The sequence below is a fragment of the Magnolia sinica genome, chromosome 17 (genome assembly GCF_029962835.1).
Source record: "Magnolia sinica isolate HGM2019 chromosome 17, MsV1, whole genome shotgun sequence".
In the NCBI taxonomy this organism is placed as follows: Eukaryota; Viridiplantae; Streptophyta; class Magnoliopsida; order Magnoliales; family Magnoliaceae; genus Magnolia; species Magnolia sinica.
Window position 1 is genome coordinate 3,264,450 of NC_080589.1, and position 27,514 is coordinate 3,291,963.

The 27,514-nt window shown below is 40.6% G+C and overlaps 1 protein-coding gene and 1 pseudogene across 1 annotated transcript; both read left to right on the forward strand.

Moving 5' to 3' along the window:
- The first annotated feature begins 443 nt into the window (after window positions 1–443).
- On the forward strand, window positions 444–10,447 carry LOC131231747 (probable pectinesterase 53; annotated as a pseudogene).
- A 1,258-nt stretch (window positions 10,448–11,705) lies between these two features.
- On the forward strand, window positions 11,706–23,911 carry LOC131230403 (isocitrate dehydrogenase [NAD] regulatory subunit 1, mitochondrial). The gene is made up of 4 exons (XM_058226309.1): window positions 11,706–12,426; window positions 20,190–20,429; window positions 22,486–22,564; window positions 23,384–23,911. Exons 1-4 carry the CDS (start codon window positions 11,896–11,898, stop codon window positions 23,656–23,658), a joined length of 1,125 nt encoding a protein of 374 aa, XP_058082292.1. The 5' UTR covers window positions 11,706–11,895; the 3' UTR covers window positions 23,659–23,911.
- Window positions 23,912–27,514: the final 3,603 nt, after the last annotated feature.

Here is a 27,514-nt window from a genome sequence, read left to right on the forward strand (position 1 = left end):
TACCATAGTTGCGATCTAACCATTGTGATAAATGTGGCTAGGATTTTGAAAATCTCACCATATTTTTGGAGAAATTTTATTAAATAATGTTTACATGATATTTTTAAAATCTTGGTAGTTTTTAATTTTTTGCAACTTTATTGCAAACTCACAATTTTAATGGAAACATCATTTATATTGTGCTAAAATTGTGAATTTACAATGGATTCACTCCATCGCCAAAAAATATTGATTTAACAACCGACTTAATCCGTCACTAAAGGACGAAATGATAACAATCATAAACAAGTTATAGATTCCATATTATAGTCTCATATGATTTAACAACTCTGTAAGAATATTTAAAGTTTAGTCCGTCATTTTAAAATGGTGTTGACTCTTCAATCGTTTGTATAAAATAGATGTACAATAATCCAAACAGTTAAAATTGCTCATGGCAAGAAATGGAAAATGAGCCACGGTATAAAAAAATAATAATAATAATCAGTGGAGTATGTCAAAGTAAAGGGATGTGGTGGATTGAGGAGTCATACGAGTCGGGTCTGACTCAGTGGAGTGTTATCCAGCTCGGCTAAGCATTGAAAATATGGGTTGACTCGGCTGGCTCGGCCAGGCATTAAAACTTTTAAACGGCCCACCCAATTCGTTAATTGGGCCTAAATGTGAAACCCCTTATAAGCCCTTTATTATTTGACTACAGGCCCGGCCCAACCATACAACTCATTACATCCAAAAGCCCAGTACGGCCCATTTATTTATCAAGTCAAGGGTTCAGGCCCATACGCGGTTAGTTTTGGTTTGGCAGGAAGTCCAGTGGGCTATCTGGGGCCCATTAAGAGGCTTAAACATGGTCCATTTGTTGTTATTTCTCAATGAAAGAAATGCCTAAATCTATGTGGACCTCTGATGTAGGGAGAAGGTTGTGATCCCGAAATCAAAGCCGTTCATCACATTTTTAGGGGATTTTGAAAGCTCACCAATCATATTTTGGAACGACACATGTAACGCCCTGGAAATTGGGGGTCGTGCATATACTCGACTCCCAAGTTTCTGGGAATCACTTATAACCGATTTTACTAATTTGCACTTAATCAGGTTTAGATGCGCAATATGAAATTTCTTGAAACATGAAACACAACCACAACTAGTAGTCTACTGAGATGAAAGAGGCTAAATATACAAGTCCAAAATAATATGAATGGGTCGCACAAGGCGTTGCCCAAAAAAATCACAAAAATATGTCCAAAAAGAATGATTAGCTGAGTCTAACACCCAACGTTCCAAATCCGTCTATTAGGCCGGTGGAGAACCGCCCATCAGCTGGAAGTAGGACAACTCGTCCTCCTCATCCAGACTCGCGCCGTCATGCTCCTCGTACTCAGCGTCACCTGCAACTACTGAAGAGTCTGGTTGGTGTTTTAAAACACCGTCCCAGAGTGGGAGTGAGTGATCAACTTAGTGGGTGCTATTAATCCTAAGTTACAACAAACATTAATTATATCACGAATTTAATGAAAGGCAAACATTCATAAAACCTTAACTAATTTTGTTAATGTATATGCATGATAAATGATATGATACATGCCCTCACCACAACACTCCCTCAAGCAACATCGTCTCACGATCGTATATGACAACACTCCCTCATTGCGACCTCGACTGCCGAGTTGCCGACCTAACTAGTGCGATGCGATGTGATAGTGTTAGCCGAGTTCTTAATTAATTTTATTCATCCAGCAGGACTGATACACCCCACATATTCAATGCCCTCAACTAGTTGCGATGCCAAGGCTCCACGATCCGTGATCCTGTCGAGTTTCTCATCCCCAAATTCAAGCACATGGGGAGTGCTAAGAAAATGGATCGCCCGCGGTCACTACAAGGAGTCTCGTCACCTCAGCGTACGCTGACAGCTCGGGCACAGTGTCCCATTTCACCATGTCCAGCTCAGAGTTGGTGGATCGGTCTCAAGTGGTTATCAATGGGCGACAACGGTTGAAGGGTATCCCAGGTTCCATACACGTGTGAGTAGATAGGGTTAACAAACAAGGTTGGTCAGTAAGTAGACTAGACCGCACGAATTCAGGCAAGCACGTGACAGACGACATCGGGTACGAGCGACCTATATAGTCTAACTACTGTCGCCCACATGCACCCGCCCAAATCCATGGGTTTAGCCTCAGGATAGTCCTGCCATTGGCACCACCTTCACTCTCCTCAATTTCCTGACCAACCTAAGAATTTAATGGTATTCGGTAACACTTCAACAATTCATGGTTTATCATCTAAGCTCAAATATTGTCATGCACTCTTTTGCTAACATAGGAATTCAGATTTTCCTATACGGAATGAATGTGCATGTGTGTTGTGAGGGGGTTAACGGTGAGATCAAGAGCTATAATTCATTCATAACACAAACATGCATCAAGGATTAATGTTAGCATAACATACATTAAGGACTTATACAAGCGCACATATACAACAAGGATTAATGTAACCTACAAGCTATAAGGAATCATTATACAAGAATCAAGCATTAAATGAACATGCATTCATCAAATTCATGCCCAATCACGTTAAGGAACAACAAGTAATGCATAGTCATTTCATGTCATTGGGGGATCTATCATGTAAGGTTTTGGCTAGCTTCTCTCTAGGTTATGCAAATACTTCACTCAAACATTCAAAATCATGAAATTCATACTAGAATTGGTCTAGGTTACCTAAGAATAATAGTCCGTACCTATGGATCATTGAAGACTTGGAAAACAACCTAGGAGCGTGGATTTGGGGTCGATCGGACAAAATCTCCAAAGTAAGTACTTGCATGTTATAACTACATGCCAATCCCTTCTAAACACAAGGGTTTTCGAGAAAGGGATGAGGGATTTACCTACCCAATAGGCGGAGATGGTTCTTCCCGGTTGTGGATGATGGATTGGTTGAGGAAGATGTGAGGAGTTGTAAGAATCGGTCTCCTTTGGGCCCCACTAGAGCTATGACCCACCTTCCCTCTTCTTCACTCTCCCTCCTCTCTTCTTCCTTTTTTCTTTCTCCTTCTTTCTCCTTTTTCTCTTCTCCCCTTTTCCCCTTTCCTCCTAGGGAAAATTCGTATGGGGAGAGGGGTGCCCCAAAGAAGCCCCTTTTATAATGCCAGATTCGGTGCAAATGGCCCCAAGTGTTGGGTTTTTACTATACTAACCCTATGGGAGGATTTTTCTATCCTCCAGGACCCACTATAGGGTGTACAAGTCAATATACACCGTACGATAGTTAGCCCTAATGATGATCTACGTATGTATATGATCGGCCCGCCATTTGGATGAGCCAATCGACAGATATGATTAGAAGTCTGTTCAATGGTTACCGATAGTCGATTGGGGTAGCGCCTATACGGATATGAGCAGAGAAATATCCTTACTCCACGGGTAAAGTTTGGTCGTAAACCGACGGTCCGAGATTCTCAACTTTGAATAAGAGTGGACAACCCAATTCACTTAAGTTCTAGCTCATTTCTTTAAGGTATATGCACTTCTCATGCACTCGTCCTTCGGCTCAAGTTAAGCGGTTCTGAGCAGTACCCAGGTCCGACTCCCGCGATGGACGTCAAGCCCAGTAAAACGAACATTATTCTATAGTTTTGGAACCAATGGCCCACTAATGAGCGATCTAAAGCTCGTTTGGAGAATCGGGGCATTTTTTAAATGAATTTGGTAGTGAGATTTCTCGTGGGCAATGATTAATGTTTGGATTAACTATGTTCATAGTGGAGCCTATTTATAACTAGTGGAAGTTGAGATTAGGTCATGATTACTCTGAACCGTCGGTTTTAAGCTAAAGGAGTAACGGGGTTGATTTGGTCTATTAGTCAAGATTCAGGCGGATTCTTTGGCTTCCTACGGTTTATTAATCGGACCTGTGCGGTTCTTTATTGATACCATCCCTGTATAAACTAGCATTGAGTGCTAATGGTTATTAAGTGATATTATAAGTTAATTAATAAAATTTTTTTTAAGTATTTTTGAAAATCTAAAACAATAAAAATCCAAGACGTTATAACACAGCTGCTGGATTCGGAAAAGATGGGAAACCGTTGCATACATTCAACAGTGCAACCGTTGCTATCAATGCTGATTACTTCACTGCCTCAAATATGAAGTTTGAGGTAGCTTCTACTGACTATAGATTGTTAAAAGTGGAGCCCACCTATGGAATTGGCCCGGTCCTGATCGGACGGTTAGTTTTTGGTTGGTTTAACACTGGATGATGGGTTTTTAGTGGTGGTGGGAAATCAAGTGGGGCCCACTTGGATGATGGCTTTTTAGTGGTGGTGGGAATCAAGTGGGGTCCACTTGGATGATGGCTTTTTTAGTGGTTGTGGGAATCAAGTGGACCCACTCTTAGAGGTGGGCATCGGACCGAGTCGGATCGGATTCGGCCTAACCCGACCAGATTCGAAATTTGTAGAACCTGATCCGAACTCGTTCCGATCCGGGACCGAGTTTGGATCATCTAATTCGAACAGATTCGAAAGTTTGTTGACCTGAATCGATCGGGGTCCGACCCGGTCAAGAAAACCGAGTCGGATCAGATTGGGGAAAGCTTGAATCGTTAGTTTTTTCCAACGACATTAAAATCATTATATCAGTGTTCCGTATGGTGTGATCAACTTGATTATTGAATTCACTTAAAATTTAGTATCAACTCCTTAAATGATCTGAAAAAACTGATGGACGGTGTAGATAAACCAAAAAAATTCACGATGGGCCCACATAGTTTACCCAGTTGAATAAAAACTATTGGTATGTAGCTTCTTGAAGAAGCTTCGCACCCGTGATATAGCTTCTCAGAGAAGCTTTATAAATGCTATTTGTAGCTAGCACCAGCTAGCCCATGAAATTGGTCCGTGTGGTATACTCTTATTGTGCCGAGTAAACTCGGTTGGACCCACTACGAATGCATGTGGTTTATCCACGCTGTCCATTCGTTTTTCTAGATCATTTTATGGGTTCAATATAAAATTGATGTATACACAAAGTTTAAGTGGGCCATACCACTGGAAAAAGTGAAACTATTGATTTCAACTGTTGAAAATTTTTTAAGGCCCCCAGTATGTTTATTTGTCATCCAACCTGTTCATAAGATGAGAAGGACATGGATGAATGAAAAACACAAATATCAGCTTGATCTAAAACCTCTGTTGTCCCCAAGAATTTTTCAACGGTAGATTTTCAATTCACACAGTTTCCGGTGGTGTGGTCCATTTGAGGTTTGGATATAATCCATTGTTGGTATAGAGACCTAAAACTATGTGTTAAAAGAAATGGACGGAGTGGATACAACGCATGAGTGACACAGTGGCCCACGGAGTTTACTCAGTACGCTTACCGTACTGAGTTACTCAGTACGCAGTCCGCTTCCCTACTCCCTAGCCTATTGGCTTCGTGTTGTGCGAAGACAGCACTGAGCCACTGACGCTCCTCGATCTCCGAGTTGTGAGAACGGTTCAAAGGAGATCAATGTTACATCTTATGTGGGCCCCACAGTGATGTATTTATTATATCTACACCATTCATCTATTTTTAGAGATGATTTTAGAGCATCAGCCAAAAAAATGAATCATATCCAAAGATCATCTGAACCACACCATAAATAGCAATAGAGATAATGATTTTCACCGTTAAAAAATTTGTATGGCCCACTATAACGTTTATTTTACATCCAATATATTTATAAGGTCACAAGTAACTGAATGAATAGGAAAAATAAATTTCATAAGATCTTAAGTACCAAATGAAGAGGAAAAACAAATTTTGATCCAAAATTTAATATGACCCTAGAAAGGGTTTCAATGGCAGACGTTGAATCACCTACTAATTTTTGAAATGTGGTCTAGTTGAAGGTTAGATCTTTCTTATTTTTTGTTTGAAGCCTTAAAATAAGCTGACCAAATGGATGGACGGTTTGGATATAATACATACCTCGTGATCAGACCCGTTACACCGGCCGATCCAATCAATCTACTTCCGTCAACTTCGGGTATGACCGTCAACCTGCAACGAGTACGACTCTCTCTCTTTCGAATTAAACTATACACCATTTCTCTGTATATATTCCTCTCCAACAGAGAAATACCATGAAGTTATAAAACCCAACAGCAAAAAAAGAAAATTTGATCTATCAAAGAACATTTAATTAGCCTTCTTCTTACTTTTTTACTTCAACAGAGAAAGAGAGGCAAATATAAAGAGAAATAGATAGATATAGAGATAGAGCGGGACTTTTTGGCGCCGAGCGAAAAGCCTATGAAATTTTTGTTTAGATATATATTTACATCCGGGTCGGGTTGGGTCGAGTCGGGTCGGACCATTTCGGTTCGAGTTTTCGGATCGGTTCTGTCCGGATACACCTCTATCCGAACCTGACCCGAAAATGATCAGATCTAGATTGGCAAACTCGATCAGGGCCGATTTAGGCCGTTGGTTCTGTTCGGAACGGTACCGAGTCGGGTCGGATCGGGTCGGATCCACTGGATCGGGTCCAATATGCACACCTCTACCCACTCTCACAGTCTCTCTCTCTCTCTCTCTACCCTGCCTCTACAGATATGCCCAATGGCAGGGGCTGTGGGGCCACCTTCATGTATGTGTTTTATATCCACGCTGTCCGTCCGTTTTGAAAGCACATTTTAGGGCAGGACTCCAAATACGAAGCAAATCAAATGCTCGAGTGGACCACACCACAGGAAACAGTGGGGGTAATGATACCCACTGTTGAAACCTTTCTAGGGCCCACCGTGATGTTTATTTTCAATCCAACCTGTTTACAAGATCACAAAGATCTGGATGAAGGGAAAAAACAAATATCAGCCCGATCCAAAATTTCGGTGGCCCCAAGAAGTTGTTATTGGTGGGCGTTCAATCACCACTGTTTCCTGTGGTGTGGTCCACTTGGGATGTTGATCTACTTCATTTTTGGAGCCATGCCTTAGAATGACCTGAAAAAACGGATGGACTATGTGGATAAAACACATACATCATGATGGTACCCAGAACATTCACCACCCAATCCGCTTCTCGAAGTGATAGACCCATCCCTCTGCAGTACACGTACAATGGTGAATTATGAATCTGGACCGTCCATCTAGTTGCCCCTAGTGAGAATACGAAGTGGTTCAAACTACATGTTGCTTGGATGTTCTTAGCCGTCGAATCAGTGGTCCTGAAAGCAACGGAAGAAAAAAAAAAAATGGAATTAAAGGGCGGCATTCATTGTCTGTAATCCTGAAAGCTGTGAATTTTTAATGGAGTTGGACGGTCCCGATTGATAAGTCAACTAGAAAAAATAACTAATTTTGTCAAAATTTCTCAAAGAGGAATTACACGACTGGATGCTAAATCAATGTCCATCCTACCACACGTGCAAGAGTGTCAACCGTGTAGTCGATCTGAGCCGTATAAGATCACTGACACGACATCAAGTGGACCTCAAACGTAGGAGATCTTCATTGTGGGGCCCGCATTATGGACAGCCATAGATCAAACGATGGAGGACAGGCAGTGGCCCTTCGTATATCAGGCAGCAAAGGAGCATTCTACCGTTGCAGTTTCTATGGCCATCAGGACACTCTCTATGATCACAGAGGCCTACATTACTTCTACAACTGCCTCATCCAAGGGACCGTGGACTTCATCTTCGGAGCTGGGAGATCCTTATATGATGTCTGTGATCACCACCATCCCTTTTTTATGGCCCCACGTGCCCATTGGATCCAAGCCATTCATCTCAAGTTCAAGCGGTGCCCCATTTTTAAGGTTCACCCATCAAATAAATCCCAATCTTTCAAGTGCTTATAACATCAAACCCGTTCAATAGGTTCAGCGTCGTGAGGATTGCTTGGTGAAATGATCAAGTCCATCCGTTCATCAAGTGGACCCTACTGTATTTCTTTACTTATCAATGGCTAGATATTGTTTTCTATTGAATGGTCCACTTGATAAGTAGATGCGTCTAATTTTTTTCACTGATGAACCTCGTGGTGGGGCCCACTTACTGGAAAGATTGGATGTTGCAGTAACATGACATTTTGGAAGTTATTCACTGGATGGACCATAAATTATGGTCCAACCGGTTGGACTTGGGACGTTCTCAAGTCTGCTAAAGTACGTTGGGAATTTATTGGTTAGATTTAGATTATTTTCAATGATCCAAACCGTTGATGTGATAATGACCAAATCAACAAAAGGGGTCAAAGAGAAACTCTCAGATTGAGCATTTTGATCCATTGATTCTATAAAGGTCATGATGTCCGTCCATATTGATGGCTTAAGCGTGAAACTATTAATGGCTGAAATAATCAATTTCATAGCTTTTGTTTCACATCCATCCACCACACAAACTGAGACCCATCATATAAACAGTTTGGATCATTACAACTTTCCCTGGACTCAAAGGCTAAACTCCCGAAGAGTTGCATTGTATACATAGGGTGTATGCTAGCAAACCTCTATGAGGTCACTCTCTTATCTCCAATCCCCATCACCGACAGTGAGGTTCTGGTATTGTTGTTTGACTACAGATGGTGAAGTTCATCACCAGTTCACCAATAGCGAAGTTTTGTTATTGCTGCCCATAGTTAATCATTTCCCATCAACTCCCCATCCCTAAAAATAGACCCCAATTAAATTTCAAGACAGCCCAACACCTAGGTGGGCCACAATCTTAGATTCTTACCTATTTTTGGTATGCTTTCGGTAGGCATGGATTAGGTGGGCCACAATCTTAGATTCATATCTATTTTTAGTATGCTTTCATGAGGCAAGGATGAGCGTGATGAGGATGATCACCATCTTTCTCGATGGGATAACTACTCTGAATCCATGAAGCTTCTCTGGACTAATAAATTCAAAATTATAACAAAAACAAATTTACAACCATTTTAAATAGTTATACCAAACCTTGGAAGAAGTTTCCAAATCAAACTCCACCTAAATCTCCTAAAATTCGTACAAAATTTACTATTTATAGTAATCGTCCTATTTTGCTTAACCAAGTTATTTTCCTAATTTATTTAAGTGCTTTTCATGTTGGACACAACTCCTAAAGCTTAAATAACGAAGATCGAAGAGTTTTTATTAAACTAAAACTTACTATAAATAGTAAAAATGAAAATAAAATGGATTTTTGACAGTTGAATTGATGGAATATGGCAAATTTGGCATGGGCAACTCCGCATAACAATGTTGGTTGACTGGAGTAACTCATTCTAGTTTGCGAGGTACGCATGTTTTAAGGTTCTGATGATACAGATCACTTTCACTTCCGATTAGGCCTTCTTTGGTCTATCTTGGACAAGAAAGTATCCACAACCTGCTCTACATCATTCCAATGGGCATGGATGTGGGAAAATATGATAAATTTCGTTTTTAGTGGCACCCAAACATGTACATGCCCATATTAAGTCATGCTAACCAGTTTTGCATTGCATGTAGGAATGTTGCTTGAACTCACTGGCAAAGTGTCATTTCTCACAGCCCAAAGGTGGACAGAGGCCACCTTAATGAGCGGATTTTCATTCACAAACTATAAAATAACTGGAAGCGGCAGGGCATAACTAGGAAGAGCGTGGGGTGACCATTCGACAGTTGTTTTCTCTTACACATTCATGGACAATATCATCATACCACAAGGATGGGACGATTGGGGAATCCCAAAACGCGATTCATAAGTTCAAATTCGGCTAAGTTCCACATTTCTTGGATTGTCAACGATGTGTTTGGATGCCCAAGTGAATTGAATTGCAAAATGTTTGAATTAAACATGGAGAATTGATAAGCAACAAGCAATGGCACCACCACTTGCGGTGTTGTACTGTCTCAAATAACTAACCCATCGGTTCGAATTGTGTAAATGGCCTTATTTTTATTTGTCTAGGCGATCTTCATCGTGGGGTCTATAATTTTCATCGCATTGACGTCCAACGCAAAAGTCGCAAGTTGGTAGGAAAGATAGTATGGGATCAATTCTCTTAATAAAAATAAAATGAACATAAGACTAACAATATTTAAGAGAGTTCAAAACCATGTCCAAATTGAAAGTAACAAAATTGCAATTCGCATCTTAGACCCTTGATCCAAATGCTAATGAAATTGCAATTCAGATATTTCTACTTTACCAGATCATTACCACAATCGGATTCAATATGGCATCCAAACATGCCCTGATTGGTTGAAGTTGAGCTTCAATTAGATCATAGTCATTGACAATGATATTATTTTTCATTTTTTTCAGGACTGTGTACTATGGAGAGTACAAATGCAGTGGACCTGGGTCTAATAGGATGGGAAGAGTTCCCTGGTCCCCGTCGTTATCCGATGAAGAGGGGAAGAATTTCATTGGGACCCAATATATTGAAGGCGGGAGATGGTTGTTGACCCCTAGTATTTAGCTCTCTCTCCTTTCTCCACTAATTATAGGTATTCAGCGGCTTGCAGGAAGTGAGGTATGATCGAGCAGATTTATACATCAACATCTATCATTAAGATGAAGATGAACAACAACAATAAAAAGAAAAGGAGTATGAAATAATGTATTGAAATTGCTAATGTAATTCATGTCCTCCCAATAAATCAAAGCTTAATTATTATAGTTCAATTACCATGGATAGCACAAACGTGCAAAATATAGATGGGCATGATCATCACTAAAGTTGTCAATGGGCCGGGTTCAGCTGGGCCCTACAATACTCATCCAAAAGCGCAACCTGAATTACTACATGGGTCAGGTTTAGGTCCCGTAAAAATCAACTTAACCTGACTTGATCTTGACCTAGCTTTCAAATTGGCTTGATTTAGGTCGTGCTTTAATGGAACCCACCAAAACCCAATACATATCAAAAAGTAGTTAATTAATCATGTGAGCTTTTGGTTTTTTTTTTTTTTTTAAAAAAATTCTTTGGAGCTAGTCTATGATAATGGCCCACCATCTTTTTTTTTTGAAAAGTAGTTAATCAATCACGAGCCTATTGTTAATTAATAGCATATAAAAAAAAACACTAAGTGGACCACCCTGGCAATTTGATCTTATCGGTTGGTTTGTAATATTATTTATGTGAAAACTCAATTGTGATTCCTATCCTCCACCTGGACCCGACTCAGATGATCAATGCATTGGCTTTGGGTCCTCCACACACATATTCAATCAGTTAGCTGCTTTTGACTTAGACTCAATCCAAACCTGACTCATATACACATACCCAACTGATTTTAGATGGTATGGCCCACCTGAGTTACTCATACGCTTGATTTTTGGGATATCGCATAATTTAAATGGGACCCATCAACTGCACAGTGTTGATGTTTGACATACATCATGGTGGGGTCCACACAGCTCGACCTCATTGGGGAGTTCCCATGAGCTCGACCGTATAGAACCTTTTCCCACACATACACATATATATACACACTTAAACCCCCAGCTATTTTTAAATGGATCCGAATCATAATGGTCGGGTCTGGTTCTTTCTATAGCTATACCTAACCAGCTGGCAACTTGGAACTGACCCAAACCTGGCATGCATTTTAATGGGTTGGGTCTGCGTCCAGCTATTGTTAAATGGGTCGGACCATCATACGATCCGATTCATTTGTACCCCTAGCTCCACATCGCCTAGGTGGCGGACTACAATTCCACGTCGTCCGAGGACTACCTGCCATTTACACAGGAGAACGAAATCCTTCTCTCTCTGCAAAAGAGAGTTTCGACCTTCTTCCATGGTTTCTTCTCTTTCCGTTCGTCGCAGTTGTTCCCACTCTCAAAACCGTTGCATCTGAAAAAGATAAAACCCTAAAAACCGAAAGAGAGAGAGAGGAAATAAAATATAGGGTTAGAGTTAGGATGGCGAGAAGAACGCTACCTCTCATCCACCACCTCCTCCGAAAACCCTCTCCTCCTTCTCTAGGGTTAGGGTTTGATCAGACCAGCGTCCGATCCGTCACCTACATGCCTCGCCCCGGTGACGGAGCCCCCCGCGCCGTAACCCTAATTCCCGGCGACGGCATCGGACCGCTGGTGACCGGCGCCGTACAGCAGGTGATGGAGACAATGCACGCTCCAGTATACTTCGAGTCCTACGATGTCCACGGCGACATGACGCGGGTTCCGCAGGAGGTGATCGACTCGATCCGGAAGAACAAGGTCTGTCTCAAGGGTGGCCTGGCCACCCCGGTCGGCGGTGGTGTCAGTTCCCTCAACGTGCAGCTCCGGAAGGAGCTTGACCTCTATGCGTCGCTCGTCAACTGCTTCAACCTTGAGGGGCTCCCGACAAGGCACGAGAATGTTGACATCGTTGTGATCAGGGAGAACACAGAGGGCGAGTACTCTGGGCTCGAGCATGAGGTCGTCCCTGGCGTTGTTGAGAGCCTCAAGGTATTTGAAATTCGTCTCTGTTACTGGTCAATCCGTTGCTGCAAATGAATTGTGGGATTGATCGAATTCTTTCATTAAAATGGATATTTTTGGTTGCATTGGTAATGTTAGACTTAGATTGAGGTTTGTGCGCTGTGAAGAGAGAAATTATGAGAAAAATTTTGATACTCTGGGAGAGTGTGATGGGTGATATGCATGAATTTAGAAATTACCTGGGGTCGTTTGGATGCCTGTAATTATTTTAGTTGTAAACACTATACACCTGAAAAGAGTTTCAGGTGTAATCGGTTTACATGCTATTCAGTTTGGCTTTTAAGTGGTAATCTGTTTACAGGTAAACAAATAGTGTGTTTGGCTAGCCTGTAAAGTGTTTATAATGAATAACGTATTCATACCATAGAGCTTGGGCAGTTAATGCATGGGCATTTTTCACATCGGGCTTGAGTGGGTTGGCCGGTGGAATGCAAGGGCACACTTGGGGTGGGCAGGCCGTGTGAGGCGGAACCCATGTGAAGTGAGGCCCGAGGGTTCGGCCAAGTTCTTAACTCATGGGATGTGGGGCCTAGGATATGAGATAAAAGGGATTGATTCGTCATGCTTTATCAGTTCGAGCTTTTAGAGCAAGTGGTTAGTTGTCCTGCATCAAAGTGGCATCAGAGCGGGATGTATCGTGTTTGAGACTCCTCATCGGGAGTGAATAATGAAGGGACATTTTCGCCATGCTCTATCAATTCGAGCTTTTAGAGCAAGTGGTTAGTTGTTCCGCATCAACCACGAACTTTTAGAGCAAGTGGTTAATTGCCATGCATCAAATTGGTATCAGAGCGGGCTCGAGTGGGGTGAAACAATTAGCCAGTTGCTCTAAAAGCTCAAACTTTTAAAGCAAGTGGTTAATTGTGCTGCATCAAATTAGTATCAGAGCGGGCTCGAGTAGGTTGACCTGAGGCGGGTGGCTCGTGTGAAGCAGAACTTATGTGAAGTAAGGCCCACGAGGGGGGTGGGGGGTTCAAGCTTTTAAAGCAAGTGGTTAATTGTCCTGCATCAAATTGGTATCAGAGCGGGAGGTCTCGTGTTCGAGACTCCTCACCGAAGGTGTTTAATGCAAGGGCATTTTCACACTTAGCTTGAGTGGGGTGGCCTGTGGGATGTGGGGGTATACTCAGGGTGGGTGACCCGTGTGAGGTGGAACTCATGTGATTTAGAGCCCACGAGGAGAGTTCGGCCGAGGACCTAACCCATAGATGTGAGGGCCTGGGCCATGAGATAAAATGATTAATTTGCCATTCTCTATTAGTTAAAGCTTTTAGAGCAAGTGGTTAATTGTCCTGCATCAGCGGTGAACCTTCTAAAATATACAAATCACATAAGAAAGACTTATTTTTTAGGGCCCTAAGAGAGCATTAAAGTATGCACACACAAAACGGATTGGATGTCTTCCACCCACCAAATCAATAATCGTGTATCTCATCTCCGTTGCGTGGTCGCGCAACAGGACCACGCAAGTGGTTCCTAACTCATGGGATGTGGGGCCTGGGATATGAGATAAAACGGATTAATTCGTCATGCTCTATCAGTTCGAGCTTTTAGAGCAAGTGGTTAGTTGTCCTGCATCAAAGTGGTATCATAGCAGGGGGTCTCGTGTTCGAAACTCTTCACTGGGAGTGAATAATGCAGGGGCAATGCTCTATCAATTCGAGCTTTTAGAGCAAGTGGTTAATTGTCCCACATCAACCACTAACTTTTAGAGCAAGTGGTTAATTGTCATGCATCAAATTAGTATCAGAGCGGGCTTGAGTGGGTGGGACAACTAACCACTTGTTCTAAAAGTTCGAACTTTTAGAGCAAGTGGCTAATTGTCCTGCATCAAATTGGTATCAGAGCGAGCTCGAGCAGGGTGACTTGAGGTGGGTGGCTTGTGTGAAGCGGAACCCATGTGAAGTGGGGCCCATGAGGGGGGTCGGCCGAGGTTCTAACCCATGGGATGTGGGGCCCGGACTATATGAGATAAAGGGAATGATTCGTCATGCTCTATTAGTTCGAGCTTTTAGAGCAAGTGGTTAGTTGTCCTGCATCAATCACTTTGATGGAGGATGATGCGGGACAACTAACCACTTGCTTTGTCCTGCATCAAATTGGTATCAGAGCAGGTCTCGTGTTTGAGACTCCTTACCGAAGGTGTTTAATGTAGGGGCATTTTCACACTGGGCTCGAGTGGGGTGGCCTGTGGGATGCGGGAGCACACTCGGCGTGGGTGGCCCGTGTGAGGCGGAACTCATGTGATCTGGGGCCCACGAGGAGAGTTTGGCCAAGGACCCAACCCATGGATGTGGTGCCTGGGCTATGAGATAAATCGATTAATTTGCCATGCTCCATTAGTTCGAGCTTTTAGAGCAAGTGGTTAATTGTCCCGCATCAGCGGTGAACCTTCCAAAGTCTACAAATCACATAAAAAAGACTTGATTTTTTTAGGGCTATAAAAGAGCATTAAAGTATGCACACACTAAACGGATTGGATGATTTCCAACCATCACAGTAGTTTATTTTCCTGGGATATTAGTTCAAGCTTTTAGAGCAAGTGGTTAGTTGTCCTGCATTAGCGGTGAACCTTCCAATATTTACAAATCACATAAGAAAGACTTGATTTTTTTAGGGCCATAAGAGAGCATTAAAGTATGCACACACTAAACGGATTAGATGTCTTCCACCCATCACAGTTGGCACCAAATGCAATTTAAAAGTTTTTAATGGTGGACATTTCATCCTTCCCTTGTGTGGTCCATTTGATAATGGACGGGCTATTTTTTTAGGGTAACAGGAGAGCATCAGGGGAAGTACATGATGGATAGATTGGATGTACCATACACATTACAGTGGGCCCCACATATCGTGAATGTGTATTAACCATTGTGTTCTAACATGTATAATGCTTTTTTAGCCGTAAAGACTTTACCTGTAATTTAAAACATGGCTTTTGACCACGTTTCAAATTACAACTAAAAGTTCTAATATGTTTACAGCCTGTAAAGCCTTTACAGGCAAATACATGCATCCAAATAGCCCTTGTAATCAAATTACCTGTAATCCATGTAAAATCAGCCCCTGTAATCAGATTACCCGTAGTCCATGTAAAATCCTCAAGTTGTAAAGGGATTACAAGTAATTTGATTACAGGGGCTATTTGGATGCATGTATTGCCTTTACAGGCTGTAAACAAATTACTACTTTTAGCTGTAATCTGAAACCTGGTAAAAAGCCATGTTTTAGTTTATAGGTAAAGTCTTTACAGCTAAAAAAGCATTATACATGTTAGAACACAATGGTTAATATACACTCATGATATGTAGGGCCCACCGTAATGTGTATGGTACATCCAATCTGTTCATCATGTACTTCCCTCAATGCTCTCCCGTGGCCCTAAAAAAACAGCTTGTCCATTATCAAATGGACCACACGTGGGAAGGATGGGACGTCCACCATTAAAAACTTCTAGATTGCATTTGGGGCCCACTGTGATGGGTGGAAGACGTCCAATCTGTTTAGTGTGTGCATGTTTTAATGCTCTTTTAGGGCCCTAAAAAAATCAAGTCTTTCTTATGTGATTTGTAGATTTTGAAAGGTTCACCGCCCAAGCTCTATGGTATGAATACCTACTTTATTCGTTGTAAATACTTTACAGGCTAGTCAAACACACAATCTATTTACCCGTAAACAGATTACCACTTAAAAGCCAGATGGAATAGCATGTAAACTGATTATACCTGAAACTCTTTTTAGGTGTAATGTGTTTACAACTTAAAAAATTACAGGCATCCGAACGACCCCTTAAACACTGCAAACGTCACATACATGTAAGTCACACGAAAGTTTCTAGTTAATGGTTCCTAGTTTAGATCTATCATGAACCCAAAATTACGCTTACTTATTTACCTATCAGATTGCTGGACATTTATTGGATGGTTAGAAATGAAAACAAAAAAAAAAGAAGAAAGCCAATCGTGCTATTTTAACAAACAATTGTTCATGAATCAAAGGTTAGGTTTACTGAAACCATCTGATTTTGGGACTGTGACTTAGCGACAGTGGATTTGACAATTTAATCGGTTTAATTTGAGTTAATGTTTGCCACATGTACAATATCCAAGTGCCTGTATATCAAGCATCATTCGCTGCCTGAGTATCATATAACTCCCCATGAATTGTTTGTGATAAAGTCAGAAGTATGTGTATGGTGTCATTGGGTCCTCAGATTGTACAAGTGGGTTCATGTTCAGGGTGATCTGATGCAACTTGCTCTGGGAAAAAAAAAAAAAAACAATTTTTAGTTGATTTTCGCTGCCTTTGGATACCCTTGACACAAGGATGTGTATACCCTTGAAGTGATTATGTACTTTTTAAGTAAAAAAAGTTACTTATAACTAATCATAAACCAAAAGTATCTGAAATAAGTCACTTATCTACTGCTGCAAGTAGAAAAAGTAACTTATTTGGTGGTATCCAAACGGACCCTTATCGATCCCAGTAAAACCCAATTGACTTGAAAAGGCCAAAGAAATTGGATCAAATCCTTAAAAGTTATATTGCATTGTATTAAGAGATGATCCACCGATTCCTGTTCCTTGCAGGACATAACACAAATGCTCGCAGGTCCAATTCCTTTACTGAGGGGTAGCTGAGCACTAGAATCTTCTTCTTCTCGTTCTTCTTCTTCTTCTTCTTTGAAAGATAGCATTAGAATCTTGCTCATGATAGCTGCCAATGAAATGCCTCAACTTGGGGAGTTCGGAACCCAAACTTTCACCCAGGCGGCATAAATGATTCTGATGGACAAATTGCTATAAGGAATTGCTTAGTGGAAAAGGAGCCTTGAGGAAACGGATCCTACGCCCTTTCATCTTCATCATGGGGATAAAGGAAGCCCCTGTTAAGAAGGTCAAGAAACTTAACTACCAACACAATTTGACAGTCCCGTAGATTTCTACAAAATTGAAGGACCATATAATTTTACCATACACCAATTCCATGCTCTCTCTCTCTCTCTCTCTCTCTCTCTCTCTCTCTCAAAAGATCATTTCATACATCTACCATTCGTTATAATAATATTCTGATTGAGAGCTCTCTCTCTCTCTCTCTCTCTCTCTCTCTCTCTCTCTCAAAAGATCATTTCATACATCTACCATTCGTTATAATAATATTCTAATTGAGAGCAGAGTAGTTCTTGGAGATCTATTGGCAAGGGTGGAATTCTCAAGCCATAGATCCTCCGTAAATCAAACCCTCTCACCATTTCCCACTTTATACATCACATCTTTCGAGAAGATTTTGCCCACGCCCTAAGAGGAATCACCAAACTTTGAGATGGCTCTCTACATGAATGGCCCGTCACCCCTAATAACCTCCACTCTTGGATCACAACTTCTTCCTTCCCACCATACTTGGAAGCAACAACTCTTCTCCAAAGAACCTCTCACTCCTTACAGAATCTCCATCATCATTTGGCTTTCTTACTGCACCAAGAGATCTCCCGTGACCATAGTTGAATGGTTGAATTCAGAGTTGATCTAGGAATCATTAGACCACACACAGAATCTATATCTAATTTCCTCTTGTGCAACTTAATTCTTGTAGAGTATCCCAAAGTGTATTTGCATAGGACTTTTGGTTAGGTCTTTCCTAAACTTTGCATGAACATGCGTGCAACCCAATGTTTATAATCAGTGTTTTGTTGTGTAAAATTTAGATAGATTGGACTTGTAACCAACTTTTGATGTTGCTCTATATAAGCATTCTCAATTTCCGATTTACTTTGATAGAGTTAAGATGGGTTGCACTCCGTCAAACTTGTGCATGTGGGTGCTCTTTTCTTTTCTTTTATTATTATTATTTTAAAAAAATAATAATAATATAGAAATGAGCTCTTTTGAAGCTGATCAATATCTATAGCAAGAAGCTATTGGTGCCCCTAGGGGTGGCAATGGATCGGGCTAGCCTGCGGGTCAACAGGCCCAACTGCTCTGTTGTGGGTTTGAGCCGAGTTAACTGGATAGTGGGTTGGGCTTGGGTTAAAATGTGGCTTGATCAAGGTTTAAAAATTGGCTTCGGAGGCTGCATTGGTTGTTGCTGAAACTGGTTCTTACTGCTCATATTGGCCGATACGTTCTGGTACAGGCTAAAATGCCAATTTTGGTTCCATTCAATTTAAAGTGGATGGTTAGGATTTTTAGATCACTGTGATATTGGAGATACACTCCTCTGTTTCCATTGTTGTGGCCCGCATAAATTCAATTTTTTGCTTAAAATTTGCTCTAAATGCTAATAATAGATGGTCGTACCTGATGATTGGAATGGATGTCAGATGAACACCATGGGTGGGCCCCAAACAATTTCCCTCAAGTTTAAACTGCTGAGTCGGATACCTGCATATCAGGCTGACTTGGCTGATTCAGGCCAGCTGAGTTGAAGTATTTGTGTGTGCGAGCGCGCGTTGTGGGTGTAGGTACCCTTTCTAGAAAAAAGAAGAAGAAAAGCTTGTTCGGTTTGATTCTGATAGCCGGCTTTTCTCTATTTGTCCGATTTTTTCAATGATTGATAATGTCTCCTTGAGATCAAGGAATATTGAAATGACTCCTGCCTTTTTTTCTTTTACAAATTTCATGTCACCAATCTATTATACTGTGGGAACTTACAACTATGAATCAAAAACTGATTGGAGCTGTGAAATCTCTACAAAACAAATCAAGAAAAGGATCCTTAACTTCCTATATATACAAAATTATCCGGATATTGATACAATTCATCATTCTTGGGCCTGTTTAAGGAAATGGGTTGGGTTCAAGTTGAGCTCAATCTGACCCTCCTACCTTACTAATGGGCTGGGCAAGATGGCCTAACCGACCTGGCCCAATACCTGAAACAAATTGATTGATGATAAGTAGAGATACACACTCATGACGTGTGTATGTTTGTATGTATACACTAGTTGGGCTGGGCTGGCTTGTGCATGCCTTTGGAAGAGTTCAAGTGGCTCGGATCAGGCCACAGGGTAATGTGTTGCGTTCAGGCGACAATTCTTGGCACTTTCAGTAAATGTGCCTGGCTTGGCCGATCCCGACCCGTTGCCACTCCTAGGTGCCCCCACCCCCTAGCTCCATCACAAATCTCTTCCTGATATTTGCATGAGTCTGACTAGCTTCTGTGTCATCTCCACTGAAAATCTAGTTGATGTTTCTCCTCTTTCTTTAATCAGCAAGCTTAAATAAGTAACAGACTGGGACAAGGCTATAATGACAACGATGAGTAAGCTTTACTAGTTCAGAATAACATAGTACTCCAAGCCTTTGGCTAACTCATGGAGATAGAGCTAACCTACCTTCTACATGCCATCTGAAAATTTTGGTTCTAGTTTATCTTTCAACTTCCGAGTAGTATGATACTGTAAATGGTAGACGCCAGGACCGCACCATGATAAGTCCTTTAGGTAACAAACATTTATGTTCCATGGCTGCTAGCAGCTCATTTGATTTTTTCCATTCATTGCTAAATTGCGAATTTGATGTTAGTATCACCTGCTTAGTTAATGAATGGTATCTCAATGATATATTTACAATAGATCAGTAAGTCAGTGGTGACATATGCCTGTTTTTAGTTTCTATTGTGAGGGTTGGCAATAGAAACATTTCTTCTTCTTTTTTCTTTAGTCATTTTTAATATTATTTTGAGGTTCCTAGTCTGGAAATTAGTCTGTTTCTCATTGATGGCTTTTTTAGGTGATCACAAAGTTCTGTTCAGAGCGAATTGCTAAGTATGCATTTGAGTATGCTTACCTTAACAACAGAAAGAAAGTGACAGCCGTACACAAGGCCAACATTATGAAACTTGCAGATGGTCTCTTTCTAGAATCTTGTCGAGAGGTTGCTACAAAGTATCCTGGGATAAAGTATAATGAGATTATTGTGGATAACTGTTGCATGCAACTTGTTTCGAAGCCTGAGCAATTCGATGTCATGGTATGTTATTTTACTGTTCAGACAGTTTTCTACTTCATCTAGTCGTTTTATTTGGTGGTTAATTCTGTTCTGTTATATCCGAAGGATCTGCCACTGAGTTGGATTTGATTTTATAATGGAAGCTTTGATGTCAGTTTATATCCGTAGCCATTCATGTCTGAATCTAAATCTGTTTGCTTATGTACTTTTTGTTTCTAAATATTTCCATGATATTAAGATATTATCTTGTGTTTCTTGATTCATGCATTTGCATATGCAATCGTTTAGAATTATGATGCAAAGGCTCTCCATGAAGGGTTGCACACTCGCACTTTATTCCCAACACTATTACAAGGACTCTAATAGTGGAAGGTCGTGAACTTGTTCTGCTGAGTTAGGAATGAGATTGAAGAGCCATGGAGCCTTCATCTATGATAAATATTTTGTTTTCCTTTTCTTTTAGTGCATCCATTGAAGCAAGCTTCTCTTGCTAAAGTAGTGAGCACGCATAGATATTTGTATTGGAAACCTATTTCCTCTCGTGCTTTTGCTGATACATGAAGAAGGAGAAGAAGTCCCAACCATGCCACTGATCCCAAATCTCTGTGAATCCAAAGTAAAAAAAATCTCCAGGAAAGAGCATGTCACATAAAGTGAATTGAATTGATCACGTTTTCTGAACCACCACGCAACCATTACGTGCAAGGAGAAAGTGAGGTCAAGGAAACACTGTTCTGTTGGAAGATGTATGGTATATCAATTGGTTATTTGGTCTGTTGATACACGAAGAAGGACAGGAAGTCCCAACCATGCCACTGATCCAAAATCTCTGTGAATCCAAAGAAAAAAAAATCTCCGGGAAAAAGAATGTCACATAAAGTGAATTGAATTGATCACCTTTTCTGAACCGCCGCGCAACTGTAACGTGCAAGGAGAAAGTGAGGTCAAGGAAACACCGTTCATTGCTAAAAATCATGATTTGATTCACTCAATACCATTTAACAAAACATAAATTGGTCATTTGACATATTAAAAGGTGAAAGGTATAAGATTTCATGAGTTTCAGATTATGAAATCTGTTTTTATCTTCTAAATGGACACTGACCTACTTCCCATGTCCAAGTGTCTAAATGCCCTAATAATTTCACTACCTCAGTGCCAGGAATGTTGATATTGTTGCCAATTGTTTGAATACAGTTACATTTGCCATAACCTTTCAAATAGTCAATTTATATCAACTTTTTTTAGTAAAGCAAAAATCTTACTGATTATGATCCATTTTTCATGTATCATAACTTTGGACTCTTTGTATTTATCTTATCATCATCTAAGCCTTATCCAAATTAATTGAGGTTGGCACTCTTTGTATTTATATATATTTGGAGAATGGTTTTTTTAATACATTTATTTATTTGAATGGGTTCTTCTATAATTTAGTGAGAAATGCTCCAGTGCTCTCAGAGCACTATAAGTTGTAATGCACATAGTTACATTGGGACACTTACACAGACCAATCCATGGATCCAGACCATTCACTACTTCCAACGCACATTTCATGGACTACCATGCAAACATCACGCCAATCTGACAGACAATAACCATTTGAAGGATGGCCCTTAATATGGACGGCCATGATGGTTTATGCAAATACATCCAATCAACAATTTGATCCATCTGTTAGGGCTCATCATGGAGTTCTTATGATTCTAGAGTAACTTTTTTAAGGCAATCATAACCATCCCATCCATGGCTTGGAAAAGGGATGGTTATAGAAAATAAGGCCATATCAAGGTTGGATTGGATCATTGATCAGTGCGATTTTTGCATGGTAATCAATGAAATGTGTTCTAGACTTGATAGACGGTACATATTGATTAGCTGAGCTGTCCAAGTAAACCAATGCAACTAGGAGCACCATAACTTGTGGTGCTCTGAAAACCCCGGAGCATTTCGTTAATTTATAATCTTCCAATTTTATCATATAATTGTCCAGGCTCAGCTGGCTGTGACTTTGTTTCACTGCAGCATACACAACTAATCGAGACATTAGTTAATGCACTTTTATTTACATTTGCAGGTGACGCCAAACCTGTATGGAAATCTGGTGGCAAATACGGCAGCAGGTATTGCGGGAGGCACTGGTGTCATGCCCGGAGGTATTTACAACCCACTCATTCCTATCTTCAATTCTTCTGTGTATTTTCCTGGAGTGATTTGTAAATAAACAAACATCATGATGTAATTAGCATCTGATTTTGTTGATCGATTAGATTTCTAAAAGCCAAATTTTCATTCATGAGTTTGTTTTGGTAATGAGGGGAACTCAGGAATCACGATCATCATCTAAGTTGTATCCCAACCAATAGGGGTCGGTAGGAGAACTCAGGAATGCAGACGAGATATGAAGAATATGAAGTGCACAGATATATTCACTCAGATGCAGATGGCTGACCCATGTTTTCTAGCTTTTCTGGTTATTCTTTTTCAAGTTGCTACCAACCAAATTGCAAATGACACCATTAATACCCATTCCCTTCCACCTGTTATTCTTCAATTCTTTTACCCGATAAATTTTGAAATGGTAGAATGATATCCTTGATTTCTTATGTTTGGTAAAGATTTAAAGATTCAGGGACTGACCGGACCGAAATCCTCTATAACACCTGTGGTATGCAGCTGGTACAACACCCAAGCTCTGTGCAGCCTACCGGGTTGTATGTGTGCCATCTACGCTGTCTCTCAGGTGTGCCTCACGACGTTAGGCCATGGGGCAAAACAATCAGCCAATCCACGACTCAGGTGGGCCATGCCATGGAAAGACTGGGAAGGGGATGGGAAATGGTTTAATGATTTGCTCTAGTGTGTATGTGGGAGGGTATTTTGTATAGCTGACTTGAAGTTGCTGCTATGATGATGATGATGTATGGATGCCTCTATATGTAGTTTCTTAGATCTGCGGATTTTGTCGTTTGCAGGTAATGTTGGCGCCGATCATGCCGTATTCGAGCAAGGTGCTTCGGCAGGCAATGTGGGGAATGAGAATATAGTGGAGCAGAAGAAGGCGAACCCGGTTGCCTTGCTTCTGTCATCCGCGATGATGCTGCGGCATTTGCAGTTCCCTTCTTTTGCTGATCGGTTAGAAACTGCTGTCAAGCGCGTGATAGCAGAAGGCAAGTACCGGACCAAAGATCTTGGTGGAAGGAGCACCACCCAAGAAGTTGTTGATGCGGTCATTGCGGTATTGGATTGATGCCTAGGCTATCTACTCTTTAAATCATTTTTCATCTGAAAGGTAGTAAGGTAAATTGCCCATCCATGATTTCATTCCTTGCTTTTTAGAGCTACAATAACTTACAAGCCTTTCAGGTTTGGGCAAACTGGAAAACAAATTTTTTTTTCCAGAATAATTGAGTTCTTTTTTGTTAAACAAAAAAATCTTAATCGACGGCAATGTGAAGTGTGTAAATAAAGCTTAATACAATTTGATGTTTGTTTTGCTTGCATGAATTTAGCTTCTTTTTTTTAAAATTTTTATTTTTATATATATGGGTTTGTATTTACTCTGTGGCGTCCCAGGATCCACCATGTTGCCACCCACTGGGGCCCATGTGTTGAAATGATCCAATGATTTGAACTGTCCACGTTCTCATTACAGCCATAAATAAGCTAATCTCCTGTAATAATGCTTCATTGATGATCCCAAACCTTGTTTTATAGAGCCGGATGCGAGCCATTGAAAATCTTCTTTGTATTGTTTAAATTCATCCACTGATTGTGATGGTCACAATCATCTGTTCAGGTAGCCTAAATAGCATGTAATTCATAACATGGATGGCTTCGATCATCAAACCACTCAGCAGGTGGGTCCCAGTGTAGGGCGACACCCTCTGGATACCGTGTCGTGACAGGCAAATCGAACTCTTTTTGCCCTATTCTGGGAGGTGCCTGCCTGATGAAAGGTCTAGATCTCATCCATGTTTCCTTTGATACAGATTGTCCAAAAACCTACCCACAAAAACAGGGACTAAATGTTATTTTCTTGTCATGGCAATCAGTCTTGTTCATAAGTTGGAGCAATAATGTTATCTTGAGAGCCCAGATGTGATATACTCAGGACTCCAAATTGAACATTTCACATGTGAACAGTGATCCAGACAGTCCATCTTGTGGGCACCGTTCTGATGAACCATGTCACTGAATGGACTTTTACTTTTCCTTGTAGGCAATCCAGGTTTGCTACAATAAAGATCCAAACCGTTTGTTTGAGGGCTTTTCTTTGGATGGAGCATCAAAGAAAAGAAAAGAAAAAGATTGGAATATTTCAACGCTTTGATCATTTACTCTATCTTTGATTTGGACAATTTTCTGTCTGTTGGTTTGTGGACAACTGATAGGATCTTCCAATCTTGAAGATTTTGTTGTGTATCATCCACCAGTAGTGAGGACCATCTGTTAAATAGTTTGGAACCCTGATCCAGTAGCTAAAGTATGCAAAATTGCAATATGATCTATTTGGATTGAATGTAAACTGAAGGAATGCAAAACGTTAACTTATTCCAAATACCTTAGTCTTTCACACAGATTTGCATGGCACATGAGTAGCCCCTTGTTCGTGCCATTCAATCATACACAAGACCACACGTGAGTGAGGGCCCTCATTTAGATTTCGTGTGCGAGCATATTTGACTTAATGTTTGATTGAACGCTAGTGACAATACACTGAAATGAATAAGTAGGATCAGATTCAGAAATAAAGCTATCGAGCCGGCCATGGGTTGTAATCACATGATTTGTAAAAGGCTAGGGGTTAGTTCTCTTTGGTGGATTTTCTTTTATCTTACAACTTTAGGACTTTTCTTTCACCGGTAATTACTATTAATATTGTTCAAAATAATGAGGATGGATAAATAAATTAAAATAAGTCTAAAATAATGCCGATTTCATTAATATTTGAATGAAGCTTATTACAAGTGACTTAGTATTAAAATAAACGAGAGATAAATACTTGATTTGTCTGTAAGAATAGATGAATCGAGGTGAATGATCAACATGATGTGACTTGAAAGATGATCGTCCAAATAAGAACTCAATTGATCGGGATCTGGCAATTTAAAGTTGTGGACATTTAATCTAAGCCTATGATACTATAATGAAAGCGCTGGATAATAGTGATCTATGCTAGGAGTAGACTATACTATGTTAAGATAAGTGAAAAGATAAATGTAAAGAAAATATATTTGTGTTTGACATATTCCTCGAGCTCTTCATCGCATGTTTCTTTTATAGGTTGTTAAAGTGACTAATCGCTAGGTTTTTTGCTGATCCTGAATCTTTCAGGTTTGATGGCATGCATTATGAATATGGAAGGTCCGTGTAGGTATGGAATAGTAGGTTTTCATATCTCTACTTTTACAGAGATTGTTCATATTGGAATCTTCGGAACCCTGCATATAGATCTTGTATCCAATTAGGAGAACCTATATCGTCGATCCTAAACATCAAATTGATCATGGCCATTTATGCATCTGAACAATCTAATCAAATCACCTAGTGCAACATTTGTCAACGATCCTGATCCCTTCTGATTGTAGAGTTGGTGAGATTGGTTCAACCAGTTCGAGCTCTCTCATATTTTTATTCTGATTGATGTACGACCAAGGACCTGAATCACTTGGTGTCCATTTTCTCTTGATTTGGGTATATGTTACAATTAGTTCACTTGGAGACCTGTTCGATCTTTGAATATTCGGAATCTTCGTGACTATTATGAAACTGCCGAACCTCTTTAGGAATATCTCATATTTTAAAAAGATTGTGAGAGAGAATCTGACTAAGTGTATCGTAACCAAATCTATGATAGGATTCTTTCCTTCGATGGGTTTTCTTCATAGACATGTCGGGCATGCAGCCGCATTGATTAGCTCATTAATAGTTGGCCATGTGACACGCAAGGTTTCACTCTCCCAAAAAGCATGTGTAAGGGTACGTGACATTGCATTAATAATGGAACGCATATCGCCGAAAATAAGATCAACTAAAGACGTCTATTGGTGCGGGTATGATTTTCGCCCGCATCGAACCGCAATATCAAACCGCGGCGACTTCTTATTGATCCACATGGATACATTGAAAACGGGTGTAAACACCTCTCACTAGATGATGATGCACTAGTTAATTAGTTGATGCAAAATAGGTAAGATTGGATGTTCTCCAAATGGCACATGGGCGGAATTGAAATGGATGGATGGGAAAGTTTACATACAAACATTGTATTAAATTAATTCGAAAAAAGAAGAAGCAGAGAAGGTCATATGTGATCATTTCTCTACCTATCTATGCAAGAAAAGAGGAAAGGATAATGTCGTAGAAATGCATCTCCAGGTTGAACAGTTCAAAATCCAGGCCAAAGCCAGCCCAGGGCCGGCCGTTGACGGCTCTAATCGCTCGGTCCAGTCACTCAGTTGAATGGGAACTTCATGACACATGGAACTACTACTTGAAACCTTTATGAGATTTAGGCCGTCCATCACATAGGAATGAGTATGAGAATGCTTTTGCCCAGCTGAGACCTGACCCAGGATCTATCCATGAATCTCATCGATCTCTTGCGTTGGGGCCGGGTTCTATACCCAGACCCGGCCCATTAAATAAACAGCTTGGCTCATTTTGACATGGATCCAACCTAGATCGGATGATTAATTTTTTTAGATATGTGAGCATTTCGGTCCGTTTGTAATACATCTCGGTGCCCATTGAATCAACGGATTAGATCACTGAACCATGGGCCCCACTTGTACGAACTGAGAACTAGAGCGTACTGTACAAGATATCCTCCGAGCGTTGTACGGCTAAAGTTATTTGATGCTCTTGCAGAATGTGACTGTTCCCGTGTAATACACGTAACCCGAATCGAACCGTCCACACGTAGGTTGATAGAAGTATCCACACCATTAAATGGCGGATGTTTGATTGTTGAATTTAGACCGTTGAATAGCTCTCCTTTCAGATGTCCACTAAATGTGAATCAATTGAAAGTTAGACATCATGCTATTTACTTTTTAAAAATCTGGCCCATCTTAGTTAGTTCAAATAATTTGTACGGTTTA

Coding starts and splice junctions, on each gene's coding strand:
- LOC131230403 (XM_058226309.1), top strand. CDS start 11,896: ATGGCGAGAAGAACGCTACCTCTCATCCACCACCTCCTCCGAAAACCC. Junction 12,427..20,189: donor GCGTTGTTGAGAGCCTCAAG/GTATTTGAAATT, acceptor TGGCTTTTTTAG/GTGATCACAAAGTTCTGTTC. Junction 20,430..22,485: donor CTGAGCAATTCGATGTCATG/GTATGTTATTTT, acceptor TTACATTTGCAG/GTGACGCCAAACCTGTATGG.